General features: G+C 36.7%; 3 protein-coding genes across 13 annotated transcripts; 1 reads left to right on the forward strand and 2 right to left on the reverse strand.

The window, feature by feature from the left end:
- Positions 1-33: 33 nt before the first annotated feature.
- On the reverse strand, positions 34-4809 carry mrpl24 (mitochondrial ribosomal protein L24). Of its 9 annotated transcripts, none has more exons than XM_058753103.1 (6): positions 4617-4809; positions 1354-1537; positions 789-884; positions 595-698; positions 373-503; positions 34-279 (listed from the first exon to the last, which is right to left on the reverse strand). In XM_058753103.1, the coding sequence occupies exons 2-6, from the start codon at positions 1534-1536 to the stop codon at positions 143-145; spliced, it is 651 nt and encodes a 216-aa protein (XP_058609086.1). In that variant the 5' UTR covers position 1537; positions 4617-4809; the 3' UTR covers positions 34-142. The 9 variants fall into 9 exon arrangements, with proteins under 9 accessions (XP_058609086.1, XP_058609084.1, XP_058609085.1 ...); XM_058753101.1 differs by having other exon boundaries at positions 1354-1540; XM_058753102.1 differs by having other exon boundaries at positions 1354-1540; positions 4609-4809.
- Positions 2058-12284, forward strand: rfx5 (regulatory factor X, 5). 2 transcript variants are annotated; one of them, XM_058753091.1, is made up of 10 exons: positions 2058-2899; positions 4216-4363; positions 6296-6329; positions 6496-6578; positions 6818-6937; positions 7116-7232; positions 7532-7610; positions 7829-8027; positions 9460-9554; positions 9971-12284. In XM_058753091.1, the coding sequence occupies exons 2-10, from the start codon at positions 4272-4274 to the stop codon at positions 10961-10963; spliced, it is 1812 nt and encodes a 603-aa protein (XP_058609074.1). In that variant the 5' UTR covers positions 2058-2899; positions 4216-4271; the 3' UTR covers positions 10964-12284. The 2 variants fall into 2 exon arrangements, with proteins under 2 accessions (XP_058609074.1, XP_058609073.1); XM_058753090.1 differs by lacking the exon at positions 2058-2899 and adding an exon at positions 2998-3891.
- A 4415-nt stretch (positions 12285-16699) lies between these two features.
- On the reverse strand, positions 16700-25505 carry mindy1 (MINDY lysine 48 deubiquitinase 1). 2 transcript variants are annotated; one of them, XM_058753092.1, is made up of 12 exons: positions 25262-25505; positions 24909-24979; positions 24500-24719; positions 23730-24362; positions 22741-22798; positions 21309-21373; positions 20575-20733; positions 20396-20498; positions 20136-20278; positions 18884-19075; positions 18509-18649; positions 16700-17436 (listed from the first exon to the last, which is right to left on the reverse strand). In XM_058753092.1, the coding sequence occupies exons 4-12, from the start codon at positions 24357-24359 to the stop codon at positions 17356-17358; spliced, it is 1572 nt and encodes a 523-aa protein (XP_058609075.1). In that variant the 5' UTR covers positions 24360-24362; positions 24500-24719; positions 24909-24979; positions 25262-25505; the 3' UTR covers positions 16700-17355. The 2 variants fall into 2 exon arrangements, with proteins under 2 accessions (XP_058609075.1, XP_058609077.1); XM_058753094.1 differs by having other exon boundaries at positions 16730-17436; positions 24579-24719; positions 25262-25504.
- Between the last annotated feature and the right edge of the window lie 686 nt (positions 25506-26191).

Consider the following 26191-nt stretch of genomic DNA (forward strand, 5'->3'; position numbering starts at 1 on the left):
GTGTTTGTGGCATAAAAGCAAAGAAACCGTGTAAAACATTTAGTTGGGTTTAATGACAAAGCTTGCAGAACATACAATATTTCTCCATGATAAATTATCTTGCTAATGTTGTTAAGCTCAAACACACAGTCTCTGTGGTAACTCAGTACCAGTAGCTTTTACGAGGCTTTCCATCTTCCTGAATGTTCATTTTCTCCATAACTTCTTCCTCTAGGGTTTTCAAAGACGGTGTGTATGTTTTCTGAAGCGTATCTTCTGGTGATGTGTCTTTGGGTCCATCTGCAAAGTACATAAAACACCCTCAGATTTCTGATAACTGAGCCATATTTAAATGTCTAAAACTCAAGGAAGAAATGCATTCAGAAACACCACCTTTCCACTGCTGGGGAATGATGCCATCTTTTCTCTGATAGACTGGTTTGGGAATTATCCGTCCTGTCCTGACAGAAACACGCACTCTCTCACCCTCTTCAGTGTATCTCCACTCGATATCTGTGGGCTTCCTAAGAAACATTAGACAGAAACGCATACATTAAGAGCCAGATGCATTGCATTGTTTTATATTTATTACTCTATTTCATGTTTGATGCTCACCTGTCAGTTGGGTCAATTAATGTAACATCCTTCAGCAGCAGAGGGGCTTCACTGGCGATGTAAGTACCCCGGTAATCTCCAGATCTGCCAATATACCTGTAATGCTGGAAAAGAGCATTTGAAACAATTCAAAATGATGCTTTGCAATGAAATTATTACTAAAAGAATCTTATTAAAATAATTTTTACTCCTACCGTGTTCAGGCCCTCGAGTATGACCCAGTTTCTACGTCGGATCACTTGAGCAACTTTGCCCTGCTTTCCTTTGTCCTTTCCAGACAAAATCTCCACCTGATTTGAATCAGATTTTAATGGTATGTTCTATAAATATACATTGTAAAATAATACAAAACATGCAGAATTTAAGGGTTAAATGGTGTTAAAACATCCACTACATCTTTTAGATGCCAAGGCCCCCAGATATAATGATAGGGACCTCATCCTAAAATTTAAAAGGCACGTATATATTTTCACCCATTAAGTGTGAAAAATGATTGTTCTGTATTGTTAGATGTATTATTTACTATGATTTATCAATTTTAACCACTTTTAAAAAATATATGTTTAATTCTATTTTAATTACCAATTTATTTTATACATTTTTCACCACTGTTTTTCTGTAAACCTACTAGCACTCCAGACCCCAGTGGGCTAAAACGTGCTTCTCCTCTGCAAGCAGTCAGGTGGGTTAAAAATGGAACAAAACGTCCACTAAATATTAAAAGCTTTCAAGGTGCAAAAGACAGGAAGGATCACTTACTGTGTCTCCTCGCACGACATGCCAGTCTTCATTTGCAATAGGTTCAACAAACACCTTTCTTCTTTTCTTGCTGGGTGGATTGAGCCGCTGGGCTGCGATCGTCCACGGTCTGTTTGTGCCATAACGATAATCGTGTGGAAATGCAGCTTTTGCTGCCATAGAAAGCAACGCTGTCAGTCTCATGCTGCTGTGGACAAATAAATAAATAAATCATGGAGACACTTAAAAAGATGCAGATAATCCATAAATTATATTTGAAATCTACACTCAAATTAATCTATTTTGTGCACTTCTATGGTAAAGAAAAAAAAGAGGGGATATATTCTTCACTGACAGTTTGTAATGCTACAACGGCTTTGCAACCAATGTTTAAAGGATTATGCGTGACGCTTTTGTACGGGCCCCTTATAATACAGTGGCATTCTACCTACCTGAATTATTGCTGCGGCTTTTAGAGGTACATTTCACTAAAAAAACGGCATTAATTTGTTGTAATCATAAATTCTACATCCACAAGGGTCAACCTTGTGTAGAACATGCGCTACTTCCTTTTCCTTTCGAGCCAAGCGACGTAGATGTCAAAATAAAAGTCTCGATTGGCAGCGCAAGCTTTCAAAAAAGATATATATATTTTTTTAATTAAAAGAAAATTACCGTTTAAAAAAAGAGTTATTTTAATATGTTTTAGGGATTTATAATAATTCAATAAGTCTTCCTGAGATACAGATAAAAATGGTTTTGTTGGCAGTGGCACTTTTAAAAATATAAAAGTTTTCCTATCCATGAGAAGTTATTAGGGGAGGGATATATGTTTTTAAGAATTCCTTTTGGAAGAATGGGAAAGCATAAATACATGGCTCTTAATTTCTCAAACATTTTTATCAAAAATATGTCACTGTATTACTGCAAACTGGGCTCGGAAATGTATCAATTGTCAGCAAATTCTAGATGATTTTATTTGGTAAACAACACAAAATAAATTCATGTGACATTAAGCTTATTTAAGGTGTAAAGTTGCTCTTTTCATATTCCTAGGATTGAGTCGAGCTTGACATTAAAGCGTGAGCTGTATTAATGATTGACAAGATGTGTTCATAAATGTAGTGTTCTTGCTTTTACAATTAAGTGTTCCTGCTTTCAGTACATAAAAGTAAATGCCAGGTAAAGACTTGGGCAGTGAACAATTCATATTACAACAGTAGTATTTATTAATACCAATTATTGTATTAATACCACCATACAAATCCATAGTATGAATTTTCAGCATTTTAAGAAAATACTCATTGTTTTGCCATTAACAGTCGTTTATGTTTTATGAAAATGTGCAGAAAAATGAGAGCTGCCTGACAGAATATTAAAAGGACTCTCTTTTTTTACTCGCATAAAACCATAAACCAATCAAATCGCCTTTTCATTCTGTATCCAAGTAGGATGACTCAGCCCAGCCAACTAGCGTCGAGCTTTGCTTTGTAGTCAGGCAGACATAACACAGTCGTCCAATCACAAAATAAGCCGAAAGGGGATTTTTGCTCTATATTTGTCTCAGGTAGTTTCTTTTTCGTTTATAAAATAAACGGTACCATTATTTTCTATTCGAATGAGATATTGTACTAGGTAGATTTTATACAATGATAATTGGTATAGTTTATGACAAAGGCCAGATATTTTAACGTAATAATCGAAGGTTTTCGAGGCGTAAAAGTGTGGCTAGCTAGTGCTATAGCAACAGTCATTGGCAATGATATTAACGATAGCTAGCTTGTGCATACATATACTAAAAATGAAAGTTATTTTTGTTTTTACAAATAATGTCGTTAAATTACGAATTATATTAAGTAGCTGTTCATTTATGTCGGTTTCGTTAAGTCGACGTCTCTTCGGCCTGTTCGAACTCATGTTAGCCTATTAGCTGCTATGTCATGCTCACTTAAACTAGGCTGCTGTGAGGTTTATTTCTAGTGATCAATGAGCATTGGCGTTTGAGAATATGGTTAACTTGTGCTAAAATGAGCTTTTGGTCATAAATAACCAATGGCTTCGTCTAGTTTCTGGTTGGTTGGCCTTTCAATACGCCCACAAAGAGATACACATGGGTGTAATCAACCAGACCTGTGCATGTCTCATATATGCTAGTCGTATATTAGATTAAATCATGCATTAAAGTAATTATAAGTGATCGGATTTGCTCCTGGCATCATGCATGCACCGGCTGAAAGCATCAGTTTCTTATGTTGAGATCTTCATTGGGCGCATGTGTGCTGAATATGAGGAAATGTCTGGACTGGGGCAGGAAAAACAGCCCTGCAGTATTTGGGCATGGTCGCTATCCGATTGACCTGACAACAGTTTCATGAGTGGCTGTATTTTCGAAATGGGGAAAAATATCTTGAGCGTTTAGACGTGGGAGAATTAGGCGCTTGCGTGGTTTCATTTTGTGTTTACAGTCTGTCGCTGTACGTGTAAACCTGGCCTAAATATGTCAGTTTGTAGTGAAACTGATGATCATTTACAGTCATGTGATGAATTGAATGTTTACCAGTAAGCAGCTTGTTCTAAGACTGTTTTAACATATTGCTTGCAGACTTTAAGTTGTTGTGCATATTAAAGAAGTACTATAACACAAATGTGCTTTAAAAAAAACAAAAACACCACTTAATACTACAAATATGGTCTAAAACGGCAACATCCTACAACTTTTACTATTGACTTTTAGTTTCATAGATCTAATGTGCAAAGTTATTGGATGTAGAATAAACCTCTCAATAAAACTAGAGTTAGTTTACTTTTTAAAACACACTGTTGCATTGAAAGTTATCCCAAACCGTACTGTGGACACATGCTAATGCCTGCCTCATGTTCTAGAGCTTCAGGTCCAGGAGGGTTCTGAATGCGGTTTGATAGTCCGGTGTGGTTGAGACATGGCAGAAGATCAGTTAAAGGCAGACGCCTCGGCTGGGGAGGGGGAGACGGAGCCCAGTATGCTGCTGCAGAAGCTTAAAAGCAACATTTCGTAAGAACCATTTATCTTTACTCTTCCTTCATTGTGGTTCGGATAGAATGTTAAATCTTTATTTTCTGAAGAAATGGTATATCATGTTTAAAATTAAGCAGAGTGATGTTTGCAGAGCTGTAGCATTAAGGGAATAGTTCAAATGAAACGTTTGTGGAAAATTTACTCACCCTTAGGCCATCCAAAATGTGGTGGTGATTGTTTCTACATTGGAACGGATTCTGAGAAATTTAGCATTACTTTACCTGCTTACCTATGGATCCTCTACAGCCAGAGGTCTCGAACTCAATTCCTGGAGGGCCACAGCTCTGCAGAGTTTAGCTCCAAATCACACCTGCTTGGAAGTTTCTAGTGATCCTGGGGCCTGTTTCATAAAACAAGTTTACCAAATAAGCCAGTCAGTTATTGTTAGTTGATTTGATTCAAAATAAGTCAGAATAACTGAAATAAGCCTAGCTTGTTTGGTAAACTTGTTTTATGAAACAGCCCCCAGAAGATCTTGATTAGCTGGATCAGGTGCGTTTGATTAGGGTTGGAGCTAAACTGTGCAGAGCTGTGACCTCCAGGAATTGAGTTTGAGACCAGGGACCTGTACCATGAAGGTAGATGAACAAATTCAGAGTTATAGGATAAGTTTTGAGTTGACAAAACCAAACCACTCCAATCTGGCTTTGTTGGTACCATGAAGCTGATCATCAACTTTCTCTGTCAACTCAGGCTTGATCCTGAGTTAATGGAGCGCGTGCATATGAATGTGTGACATCAGCAGTGAACAGCTAATCACAACACAGAGCAGGTGTGATTCACTTCTTGCGAGAGAACCAGCGAGATTCAAAACTCTTTTGTTAAAGGTTAAGAGATTAAAGAATATGAGGATTTTAAACGCATTTCCACTGAAGTACTAATCCATGAAAGAGGACAAATAAAGGAAACTATCTTGCTCTATCAGTGCAATCACAAGTGTTTATATAGTTGATAAAATATAGGGATAGAGACACAAACATGTAAGGTCACATGTAGCCATTTTTAAAGCATTATCTATTGATTCTACCACCTATTTATATTACATATGATCTGTATTAATATTCATTTAAAATAAATGCTTTATAATAATTGTTAAACTAAAAGTGCTTGTGTATAATGGAGTAATAACAATATAAATCATATTATAATTATATAAATCATATGTAAATTGCAATTATAATTAAAGCCAGACAATTTTGTTGTATTTTTTTTTTTTTTTTTTTTTTTAAAGGTACTTCATAGTGACCTTTAATTTGTAGGAAGAGAAACTGGGGGAGTGACTTTTTTTTTTGTCAGACATGTGTCACTTTGCTCACATCTGATCTGATTGGTCCATTTTCAGTGTGAGATCTCAAACCCAGAACATAACCTGCCCCGGAGCAGGTTAGCCATGGAGCGTAAGTTACTATGGCAATGAACGCAGCTAAAAGCCAAGCCACTTTCATGGTACCTAAAACCCAGGACTGGTGCAAACTAAACTGAAGCCAGCTAATCCGGCTTCATGGTACAGGCGCCAGTGCTCTACAGTGAATGGGTGCCATCAGAATGAGAGTCCAAACAGCTGATAAAAACATCAGAATAATCCACAACACTCCAGTCCATCAATTACAGTCTTGTGAAGTGAAAAGCTGCATGTTTGTAAGAAAGAAATCCATCTTTAAAGCATTCACTGAAGAGGATCCATTGGTGAGCACATGATATAATGCTACATTTTTCCAAATCTGTTTTGATGAAGAAACAAACTCATCTATATCTTGGATGACCTGAGGTTTAGTTAATTATTAGCACATTCTTTTTTGGGGTGAACTATTCTTTTCAGCCCGAACCCTTAATGTCATTGATGTATGCACTATACATGTCTGTATGCAGATGTATATGTAAATATATGCACATTCCATCTTTTCACAGTAAAAATGTACAGGGCAAAGTGGACAAAATTTTGGTAAGTTTCTTAGAGGATAAAATAACATGAAATGTTAGCCTTCTGAGCTTTTATAACTGTCTTGTTGTATAGTATAATATTTCACACTCATTCAGCTTATTTGTGTTTTTGAGCACATATTCTTGCCCTTATTCTGTCTTTCTCCCTGTGACATGTCTCCTCTCAGGAAGATGTACAGCGTTTCTCTGACAACGACAAGCTCTACCTTTATCTACAGCTACCCTCAGGTCCAGGTGCAGGAGAGAAGAGGTACATAAAATCACACAAGTATACTTCAGTCAGCCTTGATCCACTTTTTAAATCTGTATATTTTTTGAATGTATAAATTCTGAAAAATCAAATCTGAGTAAATTAAATTATTTGATGTCCCTTAATTGTATTTTATTTTTTAAATCCCAGCGAATCAGGCTAGCTAGAAATATGACAAATGTGACAAGAAATATCGAACGTGACACATGTTTGCAAACTGCTTCTCTGTGTGTACCCAGTGGTGAGTCAAACTCGGTCAACACAGCAGACCAGCTTCACACCTGCAACTGGATCCGTAGCCACTTGGAAGAACATCCTGACACCTGCCTGCCTAAACAAGATGTTTACGAGACATACCGGTAAGGACTGGGGTGTAGAATAGGCACACAAGTCTCTTAGACTGAGTTATAATTCAAAGTAAACACTTTCTGGCTGTTTTCCTAGACCTTTAATGGTCCATTATCTGTTTTTTTCTGTCCATGTTTGCAATTTGCCACAAAATATAATGATTACTTACTGGTTTTGATATCTAAACAGGAAGCACTGTGACAACTTACAGCATCGGCCTCTAAGTGCAGCAAATTTTGGCAAAATCATCCGAGACATCTTCCCAAACATTAAAGCGCGAAGACTGGGTGGCAGAGGACAGTCCAAATATCCTTTGGTCTCTAACTTCATTTAAACTGTATAAAACGTTGACAGATTTCTAAATATTTGACAGATTTAGATGGCTTTCTACACATCGTCAACACTTTTGATACAGTTTTTATCTTTAATGGTTTTATTTAGAGAGGTTTTCAAGATGTCTTTATACTGTACTTTTGACAAATAAATGTCATCTCATGCTTTAAATTCATTCAAATAATTTAACTAAATTCAAACTAAAAGTCTTATTGTTTTATTTAATGAAACCTAATGTATTGTTCAGTGTCCCTTAACATAAATGCCAGCACATACTGCTATAGTGGGATACGTCGAAAGACCGTGTTAAACATGCCATTACTGCCCAACCTGGACCTCAAAAATGACCCGGTATGATTGTCTTCTTACTGCTGACTTTTCCTCTAAATTGCTTTCACAACATTAACATAAAATAGGTCAGTGGTTTTCAACCCTGTTCCCCTGCCCCCACACACACATGGGGTTGAAAGCCACTGATATAGGTTGTCAGTTATATTTTGTCTAGAAGAAAAACATAAGTTTATGCTTAAAAGTTCTGTTTATGTATCTATGTGATGTGCCACCTGCAGTCTGAACTGACAGAACTGGTGCAAACCTACAAGCAAGAGGTCACTGAAGCAGCCTGTGAACTTATCTGTGACTGGGCCCAGAAGATCCTGAAGCGCTCTTTTGACACGGTGGTAGAAATCGCACGCTTCCTCGTACAGGAGCACATCGTCAACCCACGCTGCAGCCAAGCCGAACTTGTCACTTCAGCTGCTCTGGCAGGTACGTGCAAGTGAATAGTAAGATGACATTAAGTTTTGCTCAGCATTATTGTGGTGTCATTGATGTACTATTATAGTTATTGTTAATATTTTGAATTAGATTGTATTTCTTGTGCTTTGGGCATCCCGAGTTCAAATCCCAGCTGAAGGATCATTCCCGATCCCACTTTTTCCTGTCAGATTTAAACTGTCCTATCATAATAAAGGCAATTATAAAAAAGTAATTGTTTTGTTTTTTATATTAGTTTTTTAAATAAGGTAGATTTTATTAAGTTTGTTTAATTTGAACTATTTTAGTAGTTAAAGCTGCAGTCCGTAAGTTTTGCCTCTTTGTCGCCATCTCTGTTTGAAAACCTGGAATTGCAGCCATGTGCGGAATTATCTTGCTTGCGTGAGTTGTGAGTCGGCACGGGATGAATCTAATGTTTTGAGGTGAATGTGTGGATATTTACTGTACTTCACAATCACAGATTCTAGCCTACTACGTCTTGGAATATATGACCCAAATAAGAATATTCACTGGCTATTGTCATCTGAACAAGTAAGTAGCAAGTCTGCCACGTTTGTTCTGACCAACTGAGGAAAAAAGCATTACCATAAATCGCGCTACCAATGGTGATTAAATCTAAAGATCGGTTAGCTCATATCACATCAAACGTGCAAATTATTATTATTGTTGTACTTTATTCTCAAATTATTAATGTTAACAACATCGGCATTGCATGACTATGAGTATAGTGTGTATTAGCGTGTAGATTTCAATTTCTGTACAGTCTAATCTAATTGTCATACAATTCGAATTTCATATTAAGACATTTTTTTAACACAAAAAGCAAACAATGCTCCCTTCGAACTGGTTTTCTGTAAAATAAAAATCGTGTGTAATCCCATGCTATCTGTAATCAGAAGCACATTTAAAACTGGAACATAATTTAATTTTATTCACATGTTTCATAAATGCATAATCCTTTCTGGATTACAATCCACCATCAAAATGATACATTTAATTATTCTAGCTGCTGTGAGAAAAGGCTATAAACGATCCTCACATGCGATAGCCTACTAGCTGGGACAACTTCTTTATGTTTACAGACGTGACGTAATGACGCAGTGCCATGCTCGAATTTCCCGCGAAAACCTACCCATACCGCTCAAATTAGAAAAATTTATTATAAGCTTACTGTGAATCGGGCTAAAGTAAGGCGGTTATGTACTTGCTCAAATATTGATTTCTGATCATTTTTAACCCAAAAAAAAGTTACGTACTGCAGCTTTAAACTAAAGAAAATGAGAAATGTTGCATTGGCAACTACATAAATGAACACTTTTTAAAAAATATATATTTTAATTGTTTTAGTTAATAATAGCCCTGATTTTGCTACAATGCTTTAGGAGTGAAGCTACATTTATGGTTTGTTTTTTGGTTTTCATAGGCGGACCCTCCAAACCTCATAAAGTAATCAAAAAGATTCCAGCAGCTTCCCGAGCAGGTGGAGCAGAAGAAGATAATGTCAGTGCAGAAAATAAGGTAATACTGATCTGAAATTTTAACATTTCAGATTTTATATCTGTGCGTCTGCCCCTGAATCATTTTGATTCATAAGTCAATCATTTTTGCACTAATCTCTTGAATGGAGTATCATCAAATATTTTTGTATAATGACTGTATAAATCATAAGCGGTATAATTGATAATAGTCCCGGTCAATTTTTAGATTTCCTACATATCTGTGCCACTTTTATAGTTCTCAACTGAAATAAATATGTAATGGCCTTTTTTTTGGTAAACCACCATATCAAAAATGGGATAATTTATAATCAGCCAATCAGTTTCACAGAACAAACCCAATAAGGGCATGCTGATCACCTTGTCAGGTTTGTTTTATGACAGCAGTATTGTATACTATAAATGGTAAATATAGTACCATTGTGATGTTTTTGGCAGCAAAAAGAGAAAGATGGTGTGGAACAGCCGCCATCCAATAAGCAGCAGGTCAGTGATAAACCAACCAATAAGGTTGAGTCTGCTCGAGTGGAGGCTTTTATGAAGAAGCTGCCTCAGCTCCTTCCCAGAGGCACCGTTCCAGAGAAAACCTCCCCACCGTGTCTTGCACCAGCCGATTCGGGCAGCGTTCAAGTCACTCTGCCTATCACAGTCGCAACGATACCCTCTCAACCAGGCGGCACCGTCCCTGTCATGATTCTGCCATCAGGCATGAGTCTGTCTTACCCAGAGCGTGAGAAAACATCAGTCACGGTCGCCACTTCCGCAGCTCCGACTCCAGTCGTCCAGAGAGCGCGACCGGCGGCTCCTAAGCGGGGCCCTGACCCCACCACCTCAGTGACAGCTGTTGGTGTTGCTCCGAAACGTAAAAGAGGACGACCCAGAAAGCAAAGACCAGAAGACATGGCACCGCAGCTGCCGTCAGCCCCAACCTCAAATCCAAATCCAGCTTTGCTCACGAGAGGAGTAATCCAAAAGGCCTTGCCTTCCTGTGCACCTGCCACTCCTTCACAGCTGGTGGAAATATTGATCCAGGACCAGCAAGGCTTGATGCTTAGCCAACTTCCGACCATCCAGGAAGTGACAGACGCTGAGCATAGAGGTGTAGTGGTGCAATGTCAACCTGCAGCAGAACCTGAGAAGCAGCAGTCCGTCCTGCTAATGCAAGGGCCCAACCAACCGGGTTACGAGCTGAGCCGCAGGATGGTCATCCAGCGTGCGCCGTTATCCAGAGAAGGAAGGGCAGCTCCCCAAGAAGTGCCACAGTCCACCATTTCGTACCTCCCGCCGGCAATGTTATTAGAGGACAGAGGAGAAGTGGAAATTACTCTGACTCCTGTGGAGCCACAGGTCGATTCCATGCTAAACTCAGCCGGTATTGCCAGCTCCTTCTGCTCCTCGTTTGGAGAAACCCCAAAACCAGACGCCCCATAACAGCAGCCCAGCACCCGACTCCCTGATCTCAATGTGCAATGCCTTTCCAGTGCTTCTGTGAATTGCATACTAGTTTGTAGTCAAACTGAGGTATACCATCTTGGCTGAGCTTGACGGGGTGTGTCTGCTTTCTGTGTAAAATGATGTATAGAAGTAAAACCTGTCATTGTTGCCTTCAAACAGCAACTACACTCATATTTTCATATGATTAATACAAAACACAAGTGAATTCCTGAAGACTCAGGAGTGCTTTTGAAGAGTGCTGGAGTGCTTTTGAAGAGATTATGAATTTAAGTGGCCTAGAACAAAAGTTTAGACTGTTTTGACAAGAAAGAGTGAATTTTAGAGCATTGAAAACTGAAACGAACAGATATACTCACAAATAACAGTCCAATCTGGTCCAGCTCAGATTTAAAACGAAAGGACATCTAAAAAAAAAAAAAAAGTTACCAAGGAACTGCTTGCCATCTGTTGGCGTTTTTTCACCATTCTCAGTGCCATAAGAGGGCAGTTGGTCTTTTTTGCTCTAACCGTCTTTGCATGTTTGTGTTTGTAAAACATGAATTGAGACATTTGAGTGTGTTTTCTAGCTGTTCAGATGACAAAGAGTGGTATTACGGGTTTGCAACTTCAGGGTTCTAAAAAAAGTCCCTCCCTCACCCAGTGAATGGGTTTATAGTTCAGCTCTGTTTTTTTTAGACGTCACAAATAACAGATATACAAACTTTGAAATTACTAAATCAAGTTGCTGTTGTGAAGGTCGAGAAGACACTACTGGTTCAGATGGTGCACAGTGTAGGTGGCTGGAAAAACAGAGACCTCTAAAGTCCCTTTAAATATGCAAATGAGGTTGTGATTTCGGGATTCTTCTCAAAGCCCCGCCCCCTGCGTTCAGGTGTGTCCAGTTGTTCTCTTACAGCAGCGTAATTTAGCACTTAACAAATGTAAATAGTTTATCCGTGAGCCCAAAAGACTATCTTCATAGGTAAAGCGTACCAGAACTAATTTAAAACATTTTATTTTCCAAATCTATAGCCATTGTCACTATATTGCTACTATGGAATATTATTATTAGTTACTAGTAAAGTGTGCACCGTCACCCTAAAAGCATGTACAAAAAATTAGAAGTTGAGACGTTAAATTTCTGAAATTTGATTCTATTATTTAAATTTAAACTGAAATATGTACTAATTATTTATTTATACAAATTTTACAAAGCTTGAGCCACAACAGCATCTTTTTGTGTAGATTATCATGTCTTAAAGGAACACTCCACTTTTTTTGGAAATAGGCTCATTCTCCAACTCCCCCAGAGTTAATAAATTGGGTTTTACCGTTTTTTAATCCATTCAGCTGATCTCGGGTCTGGCGATAGCACTTTTAGCATAGTTTAGCATAGATCATTGAATCCGATTAGACCAGTAGCATCGCGTTCAAAAATGACCAAAGAGTTTCGATATTTGTCCCATTTAAAACTTGACTCTTCTGTAGTTATATCGTGTACTAAGACCGGCGGAAAATGAAAAGTTGCGATTTTCTAGGCTGATATGATTAAGAACTATACTCTCATTCCGGTGTAATAATCAAGGAACTTTGCTGCCGTACCATGGCCGCAGCAGGTGCAGTGATATTACGCAGCGCCTGAAAGTAGTCCCCAGCCAGGTACCCAGTTATAATATAGCTGGGGACTACTTTCAGGCGCTACGTAATATCACTGCGCCATGGTACGGCAGCAAAGTTCCTTGATTATTACGCCGGAATGAGAGAAAATCGCAACTTTTCATTTTCCTATTCAAGTTTTAAATAGGACAAATATCGAAACTCTTTGGTCATTTTTGAACGCGATGCTACTGGTCTAATAGGATTCAATGATCTATGCTAAGCTATGCTAAAAGTGCTATCGCCAGACCGGAGATCGGCTGAATGGATTACAAAACGGTAAAACTCAGCTTATTAACTCTGGGGGAGTTGGACAATGAGCCTATTTCCAAAAAAAGTGGAGTGTTCCTTTAAAGGAGAATTTTGCTCTATTTTTATAGCCTCAAAACTGTTTTTTTCTAGTTGTTTTCAGATATTACACTTGATCTTAGCCAAAAATCCATTAATGTGAGTTTAAAAAAAATTAATTCGCAATGTAATATTTTTTTATTTGAAAGTAAATTATCAATGGAATGGGAAAATAGATTTGTTTGTATCTATTTTATGAATATTATTTGATGTGCTTCAATTCAATTTAAAGGTATTGAAAGGCTATGGATTGGGGGAAAAAATCTCCTTTAAGGTTCAAGCGCAACAAAGGCTGTTGATGGTTAATAGAGGTTTAATAGGCACTTAATTTAAAAGCAAAGCCACTCCGATTATGTATAAAGAGATTTGAAATCAGATGTTGCTATTTATTCAGATATTGTAGTTATATATGTGAGATGGGAAATGACTAGAGGTGATCATTTTACTATGGATTAATGGTGCTTTAAAAAGCTAAACGGGTTTAACTAACAACACAAATGATTGTGATTCACATGGCAGTGATTTCACCAATCAGCAGTCTGACTGCACTTAGCATCCACTGCTCACTGGTGCTGATTCTGGGTAGAATTACCATAGTACAATGGTGGCAAAATGGCAACTGGCTGTCAGACAGCCTGCTAGCGTTGCGTCAGCATAAATTACATTTAGGCTCATGAAATGAATGTGCTATATATGTCATGTTTAATTCTGAATTAATTTACTCAAGGTTTAAAGTTGGACTCTAACCAAAATTAATGGAAATCTTTCTTATAATTACAGGAGCTTTTATTTTGTACATTGTGATGTTGTTAGGGCCTGTTGCTTTTTGATCATTTGTGTTCATTATAATTTCTCCCTATTAAAGGAATAGTTCATCCAGAAATGAAAACTCAGGCCATCTGAGATGTAGATGAGTTTGTTTTTTCATCTGAACATTTTTGGAGAAATGTCGCATAACATCACTTGCTCACCGGTGGATCTTCTGCAGTGAATGGGTGCCGTCAGAATGAGAGTCCAAACAGCTGATAAAGACATCTGAATAATCCACACAACTCCAGTCCATCAATTAACATCTTGTGAAGTGAAAAGCTGCGTGCTTCTAAGATACAAATCCATCATTTTTAACTTAAAACCATCACTTCTGCCAAAATACAAATTCATAATCCATCATAACGCTTTCCTCAGTGAAAAAAGTCCATCCTCTGTTGTTGTCTCGCATAAAAATCCACCAACGTATTTGTTTAAAACAGTTTTTGCCTGTTTTCTATTGTAAACGGTGCTTGATCTGTGCAGATTTCTCTCCTGATTCAGATGAGACAACTTTTTTTATTTTTTATTTGTTTCTTACAAACATGAGCATTTTGGTTGACGATGGTAATTGATGGACTGTAGTTGTGTGGATTACTTGTGAATTATTGTGATGTTTTTATAAGCTATTTGGACGGCACCCATTCACTGCAGAGGATCCATCTGTGAGCAAGTGATGTTCTGATAAAGAAACAAACTCATCTACATCTCGGCTGGCCTGAGGATGAGTACATTTTTGGCAAATTATTCCAGTAAAGGCAGTGCACAGTTCTAATCTTCTGCCACATTTGCAGTCTTGAGATTTGAATACTAATGTTATATCTGAATATCCTGACAACAGCAATTCAGTATCCTGTGAACTAAAATATATAAAAAAAAAAAAAAAACATTAAGAAAACTTGTAATTTACATTAATAAACTGCAAACAGTTAATGAAGTAATTCATTTCGACCGTTCTAGATTGCAACATTCAAAAGAATGACTCAACAGTGGGACGTTAGATTTATATATGAATCTAACAAATTGCATAATGATTAAGGAATGGATGAAGGAGCGAATAATCAGATCTGTAGCAGCAAAGTACTTGTAAAGTGATTGAAAGCAGTTTAAAAAGGTTATTTCATGGGAATAAACATGAAAACATTTGGGCATATGATAGTGTATATCCGTTTATGGATATATTATTCATACCCTCAGTCCATTGACAAACAATGTCTTTTTTTGTTGCAGGTACAATGTCACACCACAGAAATGTAACATGTTCAGTACAACATAGTGCCTCATACAAACCACTGTGCTCTGTAAATATCCATTTTCTTTGCATTATTTATGAGGTTGCGATTTCGCTCTGAAGCATGGAGTGGATTGTTTTAATCTTTGGTAAAGGCTCTCAAAACTGTTGCCCTCAAAAAAAAAAAAAAAAGGAAAACCAAAATGACACACTGATCTCATGAGTGCGTCGAGGTGACGAGCGTGTGTTGTAATTACCCATCAGTGTTGGTAATTCTCATGTTTCATTGTGACGAACTCAAAAGAAACCAATTAACATCTCACCGAGTCATGTAGAATTGTTAATTAGTCGCGAGAAATGGGTTTTCTATCAACCCCGTGGAATTTGCATAAGTGTTCATTTGTTGTGCGTGTCAGTACTATGCCATTTTTACCAGACATCTAACATGTTTAATTACCACCTTTTTTAGTCAGTCCATGCATGGTTTGTGTATTGAATATGTTTTTAAAGAGTTGTTTCAAAGGATCTGATATTCGTTTGGAGTTCGAAAACATTTGAACCCTGGTGTTTGTCTTGCACTTTAATTTTCTTAACGGAAAGCACACAGGGGGAGAAAAAGATGAAATGCAGCACCTTGTATGTTATTTGTTTTTGTACTTATGAGGTCTTCTTTTTGAAAAGGTTTGCTTTTTTGTATTTCGTGTTTTTTTTTCATGTTAAAACTGTACAATTGGACATCTTCCATATAAAAGAAAATGAAATTATCTCTGACTGTGAGCACATTTTCATAAATCAGCACTAATAAACGATATGTATGATGTGTTTCTTTATATCCATGTTCAATGCGTCATGTTTAAATGATACACAATTGTATTTAAATGTGTGAAATCGTCTTATTTCTAAGGATACAGATAGATTTGAGTTCAGGTTTACTTTGAGTTGACCGCGTAACAGTCAGGTTTTTTCCTTCTGCTTTATCACGGAAAATGTTTTAGACTGAAGATATATTGAAATTATATATTTTAAATAATTAGTACTATAAATAATATAAATAATTTAATAATATAAAAACAATACACTCTGTTCAAAAGGTTTGGGCTGGCAATATTTTTTAAAATGTTAATATCTTTATCCTTATCAAAAATACAGTAAAAATTGTGATATTGTGAAATATGATAACTCATGATAAATTAGTTTTCAGCATCATTACTCCAGTTTTCAGTGTCACATGATCCTTCAGAAATCATTCTGATTTGCTGCTGAAGAAACTTTTCTTGTTTATGTAAAAAAAAAAGCTAAAATAGAGCATTTTTTGTAGGATTCTTTGATGAATAGAAAAAAAAAAAAAACAGCATTTATTTAAAATAGAAATCTTTGTAACAAATGTCTTTACCATGACTTTTCATTAGTTTAATGTATCGTTTTTGAATAGAAGTAATTTCTTTTTCTAAAACAATTACCCCAAACTTTTGTATGCTTATGAATATTCCTTGTCTGATTAAAATCAGACTTTTGACACATTAAAAAAATGGGATTTTCCCCCATTTAAATTTCCCCATAGTGACACTAATTCTCTAAATCCAAATGTACATAAATTTGTTACATTGATCATGTGTCTCTTTGTACAGCCAGCCAGACGTCTTCAATTAAAGCACATATGCTCTTTTATTTTTGATCATCAGGTTTGTATTAGACAAAAATGCAAAATAGAAGTATTTTCACAAAAGCTCTCAGATTTTAGAGCCAATTGTGCATGTGTTTATGATAATACTGAACTGTGTACGTGTGCAAAATGATTTTGATGACTCTTTGCATAATACCAATATTCCAGACGTTTCATAAATCAATGGTCACACATTTCCTGTTAACAGAGGTGGCTTTTATTAGCTCAGCTTACAGGATCCAGGGAGCTCCATGGAGTCCTGTGTACTTAGTGTACTGTACATCACTTTGGATGAAAAGCCAATGACAAGTAACTATGTACAGATCAACTTGAGACAGTAGCATTTCAGTGTAATATTAAATTCTTATTACAATACCTGATTATTTACCATTACAGTCTTCAATCTTTAATGGCATAGTTAGGAGCTCCATAGTAGCACTCAAACAAATGCTCATTAGTGCTTAGAAACAATTGCTACCTTTATTTGGTCCAGTAGACAACGATGAGCAACAGTTCAAACCATGAGGATAAAGGAAAGGCGAAAACGAGGGGTCAACTGTACTGTAAAGGCAGGCTTGGCATTGGGACGACAGGTCTGCTAAGAGTGAAGTCCCATGTTTCAGTAGTGGTACAGAAGAAAAACTGGCTTTGAGAGTCTGGTTATGGTGGTGAGTGGACTCTGATCTAAAGAATACAACAATCAGAGTCATCCTTCTTTTCCCGGCGCCTTTGTCCTCCGTGCTGAGTTGCGGCCTGACCTCTCATCTGCAGGAATATGAAGAAAGAGTTCAGTTTCAGTAATTCTTCTGAATTTTGTCACTACACTCCTGCAGAAACCTTTAACTGAATGGGGAAAAGTTTACAAAGGGCATCTGACAATTGCTTTAGGAATAGTTTTTTTTACCTTTCTTATGTATCTCTTGGAACCTGTGGAAGTTTTTTTGGGAGCAATTTTGACTTTTTTTATTCTTTTCTTCTCAATTTCTTTTCTCAGAATTGTGAGGACAAAAGGCAAAATTGTGAGAAACTGGAAAAATTCTGTATCTCAACAGAATTGTGAAAGAATTATTTTATTTATTTTTTAATTTTTTTTAATCCTATGGCAGAAACAAGCTTCCCTACCACATCATGACAGTTCATAGAAAATTCTTCAAAATATCAGAAAGAATCATACAGTTTTGTAACAGCATGATGGTGAATAAATGATAGCAAAATTTTCATTTTTGGATGAGCTATACTAACTTTTTTTTTTTTTTTTTAAAGAAATTAAATTTTTTTTTTATTCAGCAAGGATGCATTAAAATGATCAAAAACAAACGTAAAGACATTTCTAATGTTACAAAAAATTCTATTTAATCTATTTCTATTTTTCTATTCATCTAGAAATAAATATTAAGCAGCACTGTTTTCAACACTGATAAGAAATGCTTCTTGAGGACATATTAGAATGATTTCTGAAGAATCATATGATGCTGAATCCATCACAGGAATAAATTACATATAAAAATGTAAATATATTTAACATAAAATGTTAAAGTTGAAAACATTTCTTTTAAATTGTAATAATATTGCACAATATTTACTATTTTTGGACCAAATAAATTATCCTAAGAGACTAATCATAAGAGACTTAAAAAACATTTTTAAAAAATGATTTAACAGGAAAGTACTTTGAGACAACGAAAACAAATATATGTGTAAATCATTCATGAATCTACTCTTCTGTAAATTGCTGCACTATATTGAATACAACAATTTACACACCGGTTTGTAAATGATTTACTCAGACATTCATTCTGCTAGGGTTTCATGCACAAGCGTTTCCTCCTGGAAGTACCTGTCCTGCTGAGGGCTGATGCTGTTGTGTTTGTGGCTGCTGGTACTCCTCCTGCTGCAGCTGTCTGGCCAGCTCAAGATCACTCATGGGTCCAGGAGCTTCGCCCTGCTGCTGCTGCAGGGACATCGCCACCAGATAGTCCTGGATAACACATCCAAACATTCACTGAATCGATCTTAAACCAATGCCAACATGAAACGGCTTTCTCAAATTACAAATTTCTGAATGAAACAGAATAATCGTTGGGTAAGGATGTAGATTTGTTTTGCATTGGCATTTGATTGGATCATGAGGAGGTGGAACATGTCAGGCTGTGATATTATTGGCTACTCTTACACCTACATGATAGGAAAAAGCAGGCAAAATCTTAATCACCTGGTCGATCTGCATTTGCTGCTGTTGTTGTGTGGAGGGCTGGCTGGCTGCTGAGGGTTTCTGGGAAGGATGACACAATCTGAAGTCTGAGTCACAGAAATTCCCATCCCCCTCCACATTATGGAGACTCTCCCACACCACGCTCTCCTCCTGCAGGAAGCCCTGATCTGTGACCAGCAGGTAAAGGTGACCCTGCAAATTCAAACATTGAACATACTGTTCAATGGTCAGCAGATATACTGCTGCTGACCAAATAACAGTGACAAAGTCATTCGAATTTCAAATGCATCTCAGTAAGAATTTGAACGTAAGCAATTCAATGAGGTTCAAGTACCATTATCATATTATCATACAACCCAAAATACATTGCTTTTTTTGCTTGTAGTTTACTGGATTTACTTAAAGGGATAGTTTGCCCAAAAATGTTAATTCTGTCATCATTTACACCCTCTCCACTTGTTCCAACCCTGAGTTTCTTTGTTCTGTTGAACACAAAAGAATATTTTTTGAAGAATGTTGGTAACAGCTGAAGGTAGCCATTGACCTCCGAAGTATTTTTTTCCATACTATGAAAGTTAATGGCATCCAGCAACCTACTGTTTCGTTTCCAGCATTTTTCAAAATATTTTCTTTTGTGTTCAACAATTGAAAAAAAATTCAGAGTTTTCTGAAATGTGATTTTTAAAAATGCACATAAGGCATTATCTAATTAAATGTGCATATTAACATTTTTTCAGTACAACAATCTGAACAATATGAATATTTTTGTTTCATTTTGTTAACACGTTAGACACTATAGAGAGGATTTTGGATATATATATATTCTCTATCAATCTGAAACAGACAGAAAAAAACACAAATTTTTACTGTTTGTTGAATAAAATCTTAAAATCACGTCAATTATATATCAATAAAATTAATTTTGGTGTATGTAAGTGCAACAGAAGGGGAGATTTTTGGCTCAGTGCAGGAGGAAAAAAAATAGCATTTTGAGAAAACAGCCTTTAAAGATATGTAGTTGTTGAACTCCACAGTTCAAAATGCAGTTACTCAAGCTAAATGTTTCACTTGGGCTCAAAAAAACATAAGCAAATAAAGACTTCTGTGCTATTTTTGCTATAAAAATCTGCATTAAAATCTTTTTTTTTTTTTTTTTGGTGGTGGTGGGTTTAAAGCGGCTTGATGCTGCTTGAGTTGTTATAATCAGCTTAGCTGCTATGGAGAGTGTTGGTGTGGGAAGGCTGCTAAACACCTTGTGCTTTATCATAGTGCTGAAGTGGTTGTTCCTGAAAAATACAGACAGTTCTCCCTCCTTGGCAGTCGTGTTGAGCTCACACAGGCCGTGATACGACAGCTGGGTTGCTGTGGACTCCAAAAATTGCTCTGCTATCAAACCTGTCAACAAACAGAGTAAGACTTACCATCAGCCATTAATACAATGCTGAGGAGTCCACACACCTGTGATATACAATGTCTGAGCCATTTGTGTATAAGAAATAACATCAAATATACCTTCACTAACTTGACTGCTATCTGTCGAGTGCTTGAACTCTATGATCTTCTCCACCAGTTGGTTGTAGCTGAGTTTGCCCACTGCAGACACCACCTCAGGACTCTGAAGAAGAATGGAGTACTTGTATTATTGTTTGGATACACAGAATTCACGTTATATAATGTTTCTGCTGACGTACCTGTGGGTCGACAAGCCAGCCGTGGTAGAGCGGAATGTCAAGCAGATCAAAGACGATGCATTCAGGCGTGTACTCAAAATCCGACACACCTGTAAAACGCACATTAACGTCGAGGCCTGTGGACAACTTTGGCAGCACAGCCATTGCGTCGCTCATGTTCTGTGAAGGAAATGAGAAATAAAATAAAAACTAAATCTTTTGAGACAAAAATATACATGTTTATATATATATATATATATATATATATATATATATATGTTTTATTTGAAATAGAAATCTTTTGTAGCAATATAAATGCCTTTACTGCTAAATAAAAGTATTAATTTCTTTAAAAAATAAACCTTGATTATTTTTGTTTGCAATTCTCAAGACAAGCCAATAGCAGACTACATTCAGAAAAAAATATAAAACATATTAAACTAAATATGAGAGCATTAGCATTATCATGCATAAGCTTGATTGATTTTATCGAATCCAACAAAAAGGAACAGCAAGGGCACATGAACAAAAGGAGGCTTTCATTTGTGCATCTATAAGCACAAACACACATTGTAATTGTTGGAATTGTTAATGAAGGGATCACAAGCCTTCATTCAAAGATTGAAGGCCTCATTCACTGATTGTATATGTCTTTTGGTTCTGAGGTTTTAAGCGCAGCCCATCTGCTTAACATGTTAATAATATTCACTAGACATGTGCAGAGCTGGGCCTGTTACAATGGTTCTAGGATTGACCTGCTGGAAATTGAGCTCCATGCCTTCTGCTTTCTCCCGCGGTTTGATGGACAGCACACATTCACCTACAACGAGAAAAAGTTAGGCTTAAGCATTTTAAAAACACTTCAGCTTTCTGTCAAAGGCTGTGTGATTTGAGAAGTGTCACCTTTTCATGTCAAACATATTTGTATTGTTTGTGAAAGCACTTCTGGTTTATCTCCCCATCACTCAGCAACATAACATCCTCATCACATGTTTATCTTTCTAGCTGTGACCTAATAAGAGGTGATATACAGTGGCTCCAAAAAAATATTTGGACACTTAAGCCACACTTAAAATGTCATTGTATCAGAGAAATCAGTTGGTTAATAGGCATTTTAAGAAAATGGATAAGAAAAGTTAAGAGATTTTTCTTTTCTTTTTTTTTTTTACAGTTGCCACTTAGTTTGAATTTTGTCATGTAATACAATGCAATGACTTCAATGTGCAAACGTTTCCAAATTCATTTTATGGACACTGTAAAAGAAAACCTACACCCATAGTTGATCAAGAGTGGTAGTTAAAGGAATAGTTCACCCGAATATGAACATCTGCTGAAAATTTATTCAGGCCATACAAGATATAGGTGAGTTTGTTTCTTCATCAGATAAAGCAGGTGTAGAAAAATCTAGCATTACATCACTTGCTCACCAATGGATCCTCTGCAGTGAATGGGTGCCGTCAAAATGAGAGTCCAAAAACATCACAATACTCCACACGACTCCAGTGAAGCAAAAAGCTGCATGTTTGTAATACACAAAGACTTATTCACTGGAGGAAGCATTGTTCCTTAATGATGGATTTATTTCTTACATTAATTGATAAACTGTTACTGATCAGTGATTACTTGTGGATTACTGTGATGTTTTTATCAGCTGTTCGGACTCATTCTGACGGCACCCATTCACTGCAGAGGATCCATTGGTGAGCAAGAGATGTAATACTAAACTTCTCCAACAAATGTTTTAGATGGCCAAAGGGTGAGTACATTTTCAGCAAATTTTCATTTTTTGGTGAACTATTACTTTAAACATCTGGACTAGTAAGGATTCAAAGCCATCGAGGGGTCAGAAAGTATTACCATTGTGTCCTTGAGCGAGGCACTTAACCTAAAAGCATCTTCTAAATGACTACTTACACAAAGAGCAGAGACTTAATGATATACTCCGTGATTGGGGTGCCATTAATGGTACTGAAACACAAATGTTTTCACACAGTAACCACACCCCTCCTTCTCAAGTCACATCAGCCATCTGTTTCCAACCATAAAGTTTACTGTGGTGCATCACTAGAACTTATTACAGTCCATTACCACGATAGATGAGCTGCTGTGTGCACTTTGTGTTTTAATGTAATTTGATATAATTTATTTAAACAGATACTGCATGTCCAGTGCTCTAAAACATCCTACCAAGGTGAGCCATCAGCTCTTCAGTGGTGACCACTTCCATCTGAGCCGGCAACTTCACCTGAAGAATCGACACAGACTTCATACAGTTCATATTTTACATACATATATTGATCTAAAGTACATGCACAAGAAATTCACAAACAAATACTTCTGCTTTTAGTCACGGCACACCCTCATCTACATTTTTCATTCTATTTCACAACAATTTTTTTCTTGAATGTGTTATCAGTATTTTACTGTAACCAGAAATAGTGTTTATATAGTAACACACAGGAACAGATAAGGAAAGTCATGAGTCTATTACTAGGTCAGTGAAAAGTCGGAAAAGCAAAACAGTAATATTGTGAAATATTATTACAAGTTAAAATAACTACCTTTAATATATATTTTATATAATATATTATTTTATACTTTAATATATTTGAAAATTTATTTCTGATGTTAAAGCTGAATTTTGAGCATCATTACTTCAGTGTCACATGATCTTCAGAAACCATTCTAATATGCTGATTTAATGCTCAAGAAACATTCCTCAGTATTATCTGTTGAAAACATGATGTGATATGTTTTTTTAGCATTCTTTCATGAATAGAAAGTTCAAAAGAATAACATTTATTTGAAATAGAAATTGTGTAACATAAATGTTTTTACTGTCACTTTTGATTAATTTAATGTGTGTCACTGATGAATGAACATATTAATTTCTTTAAAAAAAAAATAAAAAATCAGGTTAGTAAGATTTATATTTCTACATATGTGACCCAGGACCACAAAACCAGTCATAAAGGTCAATTTTATGAAATTGAGATTTATACATTATATGAAATAATATATACGAACAAATAAGATTTCCATTGATGTATGGTTTGTTAAGATCGGACAATATTTGGCTTGCCTTATCAAACACCACACATAATGTACTTGCTTTGCTCCATGTATTTGTACTCAACAGCTCGACTATGACAAGCAGGTAATGCTAAATGGCTTACCTTCCACCGCAACAACAGGATGTTCATGATGGCAATCAGGGGGCAGGGTCCGTTCTCGCTCTGTGTGATAATGGCCGTCTTCTTCTCTTTCCAGGTAATCCACTTCACAAAATAATACGCCGGCATGCTAGGCTCTGATGCCCTCGCAGCCCCCGCACAGGCCCCTGCGCTCCCCTGAGAGGGGACTTGGTTGCCATCCTGAGCAGATTTGGACGCAATCAAAGGTCCATCAGGAGGAATCCCATTAGTCTCCTCGGAGAACTCCAGACTGGCCATGGAGAAAGTGGGTGTCACCTCTGATTGGCTGGGCGTGTAGGATTGGCTATTGAGGATCTCAGATTCATCGGTTTTGTCTTGGCTTTTACTGGTCACGGACCGAGCCGCTTTAGCATCATCTTCAAGAGACGCTGTGGTTGTAGGAGGTTCTTTGCATGTTGTGAGGTCATCTTTCATAAGGTGAGAAATACTCCCAGAGGATTGCTCAGTATTGGTGCCACCCTCTTTTTGGCTGATTTCCTTGTCCTCTGGTCTAGCAGCAGCAAAGTCCTCATTTTTGGTTGTGTTTAACTGCTGTCCCCCCGAAACGCCTATAATTTCACCATCAACTGTGTCTGGGCAAGGATCTGCCATAACCTGACGGGTGAGATTGTGTGCTTATAATTAACAGAGCCAATTAAAGTTGGGTTGAAAGCAAATATGATTTTCAAAATCTTCAGTTGCTGATAAAATAATAATTAAAAAAAATATCTGGCAGTGTCGGCTTGCTTTACCCAAAAAGTAGATTTTCTCTCTTGCACGAAAAAGCCAGATATATTACATCAAATCCTTCTTAAGTTAAAAACTTAGTACTTTCTTGCTTTCATGCGACTTCCATCACTAGTATGTGGAGGACAAAACTGTTAAAGAGGCAGTTTTTCGGCACACCTCTGCCTAGCCCTGTTGTTTTTGAATTGCCTAATTGTGGGAACAGCTGAGTCACAGGGAGGCTATCTGTGGACGCACACAAAACATGTCAGCATTTACAAACTCTACATGTACAAACCAGAATGCATTACTGTGCAATTCTTACGCAGACATAAAAATATAAACCTTAGAGTTACAATAGTTTGTTTGGCAAAACTATTTCATGCATAATATTTACATAGCCTATGTTTAAAGACCCTTAGGTTTAGTTTTCACCTGATCACCGAAGGGTGACACTCTGGAGGTTAAGAAAGTTTTCTGATCTCATATTGTGAACTTCACAAACTCTGAAACAAAGAGAAAGAAATTTAGACAAGATTCACTTAGTAAAAGTGCAAATGACCAATTGTTGTCAATTTATACAATAGACACTGCAGATGAGGTTGTTAATAATAAGTTAACTGCAACACAAGGATTGTGTCCTTTTAGAACAATAAGGTATTTATTTGCAAAAGACAACTTCTCTTCTACTCAGTACAGTATGTGAGTTCATAAACATACTAGTGTGTATTAACAATCTTGATAAGAGTATAGCGGTTCACCCTGCATTAAGAGCAGCAGAAACTCACCATAGCGACCTTTCTGCAGGTCTTTAAAAACGTTCTTCTTTGCCACTAAAACAAACACAGTAATCCAGTGAAGGTGTCTGGCTGAAATCTACAGGCTTTACTGTCTATCCGTACGTCTGGTACAGCGCACGTCTCTCTTTCCGTAATCTTGTTTTTGCCTGTCTCACTTCCGGTGCCTGTGTTTGTAAACAGTGACGTCACGTCGGAAGCTAATATACTCTTTATTACTCAGCGGTATTTTCTCTACTAGGCGAAGTGTTTTGTTAAGTCACACTGGCAAAATTGCTGCTGTAAAATGTTTTGATATTTTAAGACGTATGGGATATGAATTATTATCAAGTATCTAGTGGCATCTCGTGGTTGGAGGACGGAAGTGCAGGTTCTATCTCTAGAATAGAATAGAATAGAATAGAATAGAATAGAATAGAATAGAATAGAATAGGATAGAATAGAATAGAATAGAAAATCTGTCATCAGTTAGTCACCCTCATTTTTTCCAACCAATACGACTTTCTTTCTATAGTAGAACACAAAAGGAAATGTTAAGAATGACAGCTTTATTTACATTCACTGTATGGGCGAAATGATGCAATGAATGAGGAATGGTAACTAAGGCTGTCAGTCCCAAACATTCTGCCAAACATGTCCTTTTGTGTTCCACAAAAATAATGACAGAATATCATTTTCTGTCTTTCTTTCTTTCTTTCTTTAGAACACATCAATAAATACATTTTATTATAAAACCCTTTCGATTTCAGCAATATCATTTAGCCCTAATTTAATTATTTTATTTTACTGACTGCTTTGCAGCAAGCACAATATGGTACAAAAATCCACATTGGTAACACTTTACTTGAAGGGGTGTACATAAGACTGACATGACACCTTAATAATCACGACATGACACATGTCATGAATATGAAGGAGGTT

Source organism: Onychostoma macrolepis, chromosome 19, assembly GCF_012432095.1.
Source record: "Onychostoma macrolepis isolate SWU-2019 chromosome 19, ASM1243209v1, whole genome shotgun sequence".
Taxonomy (NCBI): Eukaryota; Metazoa; Chordata; class Actinopteri; order Cypriniformes; family Cyprinidae; genus Onychostoma; species Onychostoma macrolepis.

Coding starts and splice junctions, on each gene's coding strand:
- mrpl24 (XM_058753095.1), bottom strand. Junction 504..594: donor TTAATTGACCCAACTGACAG/GTGAGCATCAAA, acceptor AATGTTTCTTAG/GAAGCCCACAGATATCGAGT. Junction 280..372: donor CATTCCCCAGCAGTGGAAAG/GTGGTGTTTCTG, acceptor TGTACTTTGCAG/ATGGACCCAAAGACACATCA.
- rfx5 (XM_058753091.1), top strand. CDS start 4,272: ATGGCAGAAGATCAGTTAAAGGCAGACGCCTCGGCTGGGGAGGGGGAG. Junction 6,938..7,115: donor GATGTTTACGAGACATACCG/GTAAGGACTGGG, acceptor ATATCTAAACAG/GAAGCACTGTGACAACTTAC. Junction 7,233..7,531: donor GGTGGCAGAGGACAGTCCAA/ATATCCTTTGGT, acceptor AAATGCCAGCAC/ATACTGCTATAGTGGGATAC.
- mindy1 (XM_058753092.1), bottom strand. CDS start 24,359: ATGGCAGATCCTTGCCCAGACACAGTTGATGGTGAAATTATAGGCGTT. Junction 20,499..20,574: donor GCTGGCTTGTCGACCCACAG/GTACGTCAGCAG, acceptor ATTCTTCTTCAG/AGTCCTGAGGTGGTGTCTGC. Junction 18,650..18,883: donor AGCAAATGCAGATCGACCAG/GTGATTAAGATT, acceptor TGTGTTATCCAG/GACTATCTGGTGGCGATGTC.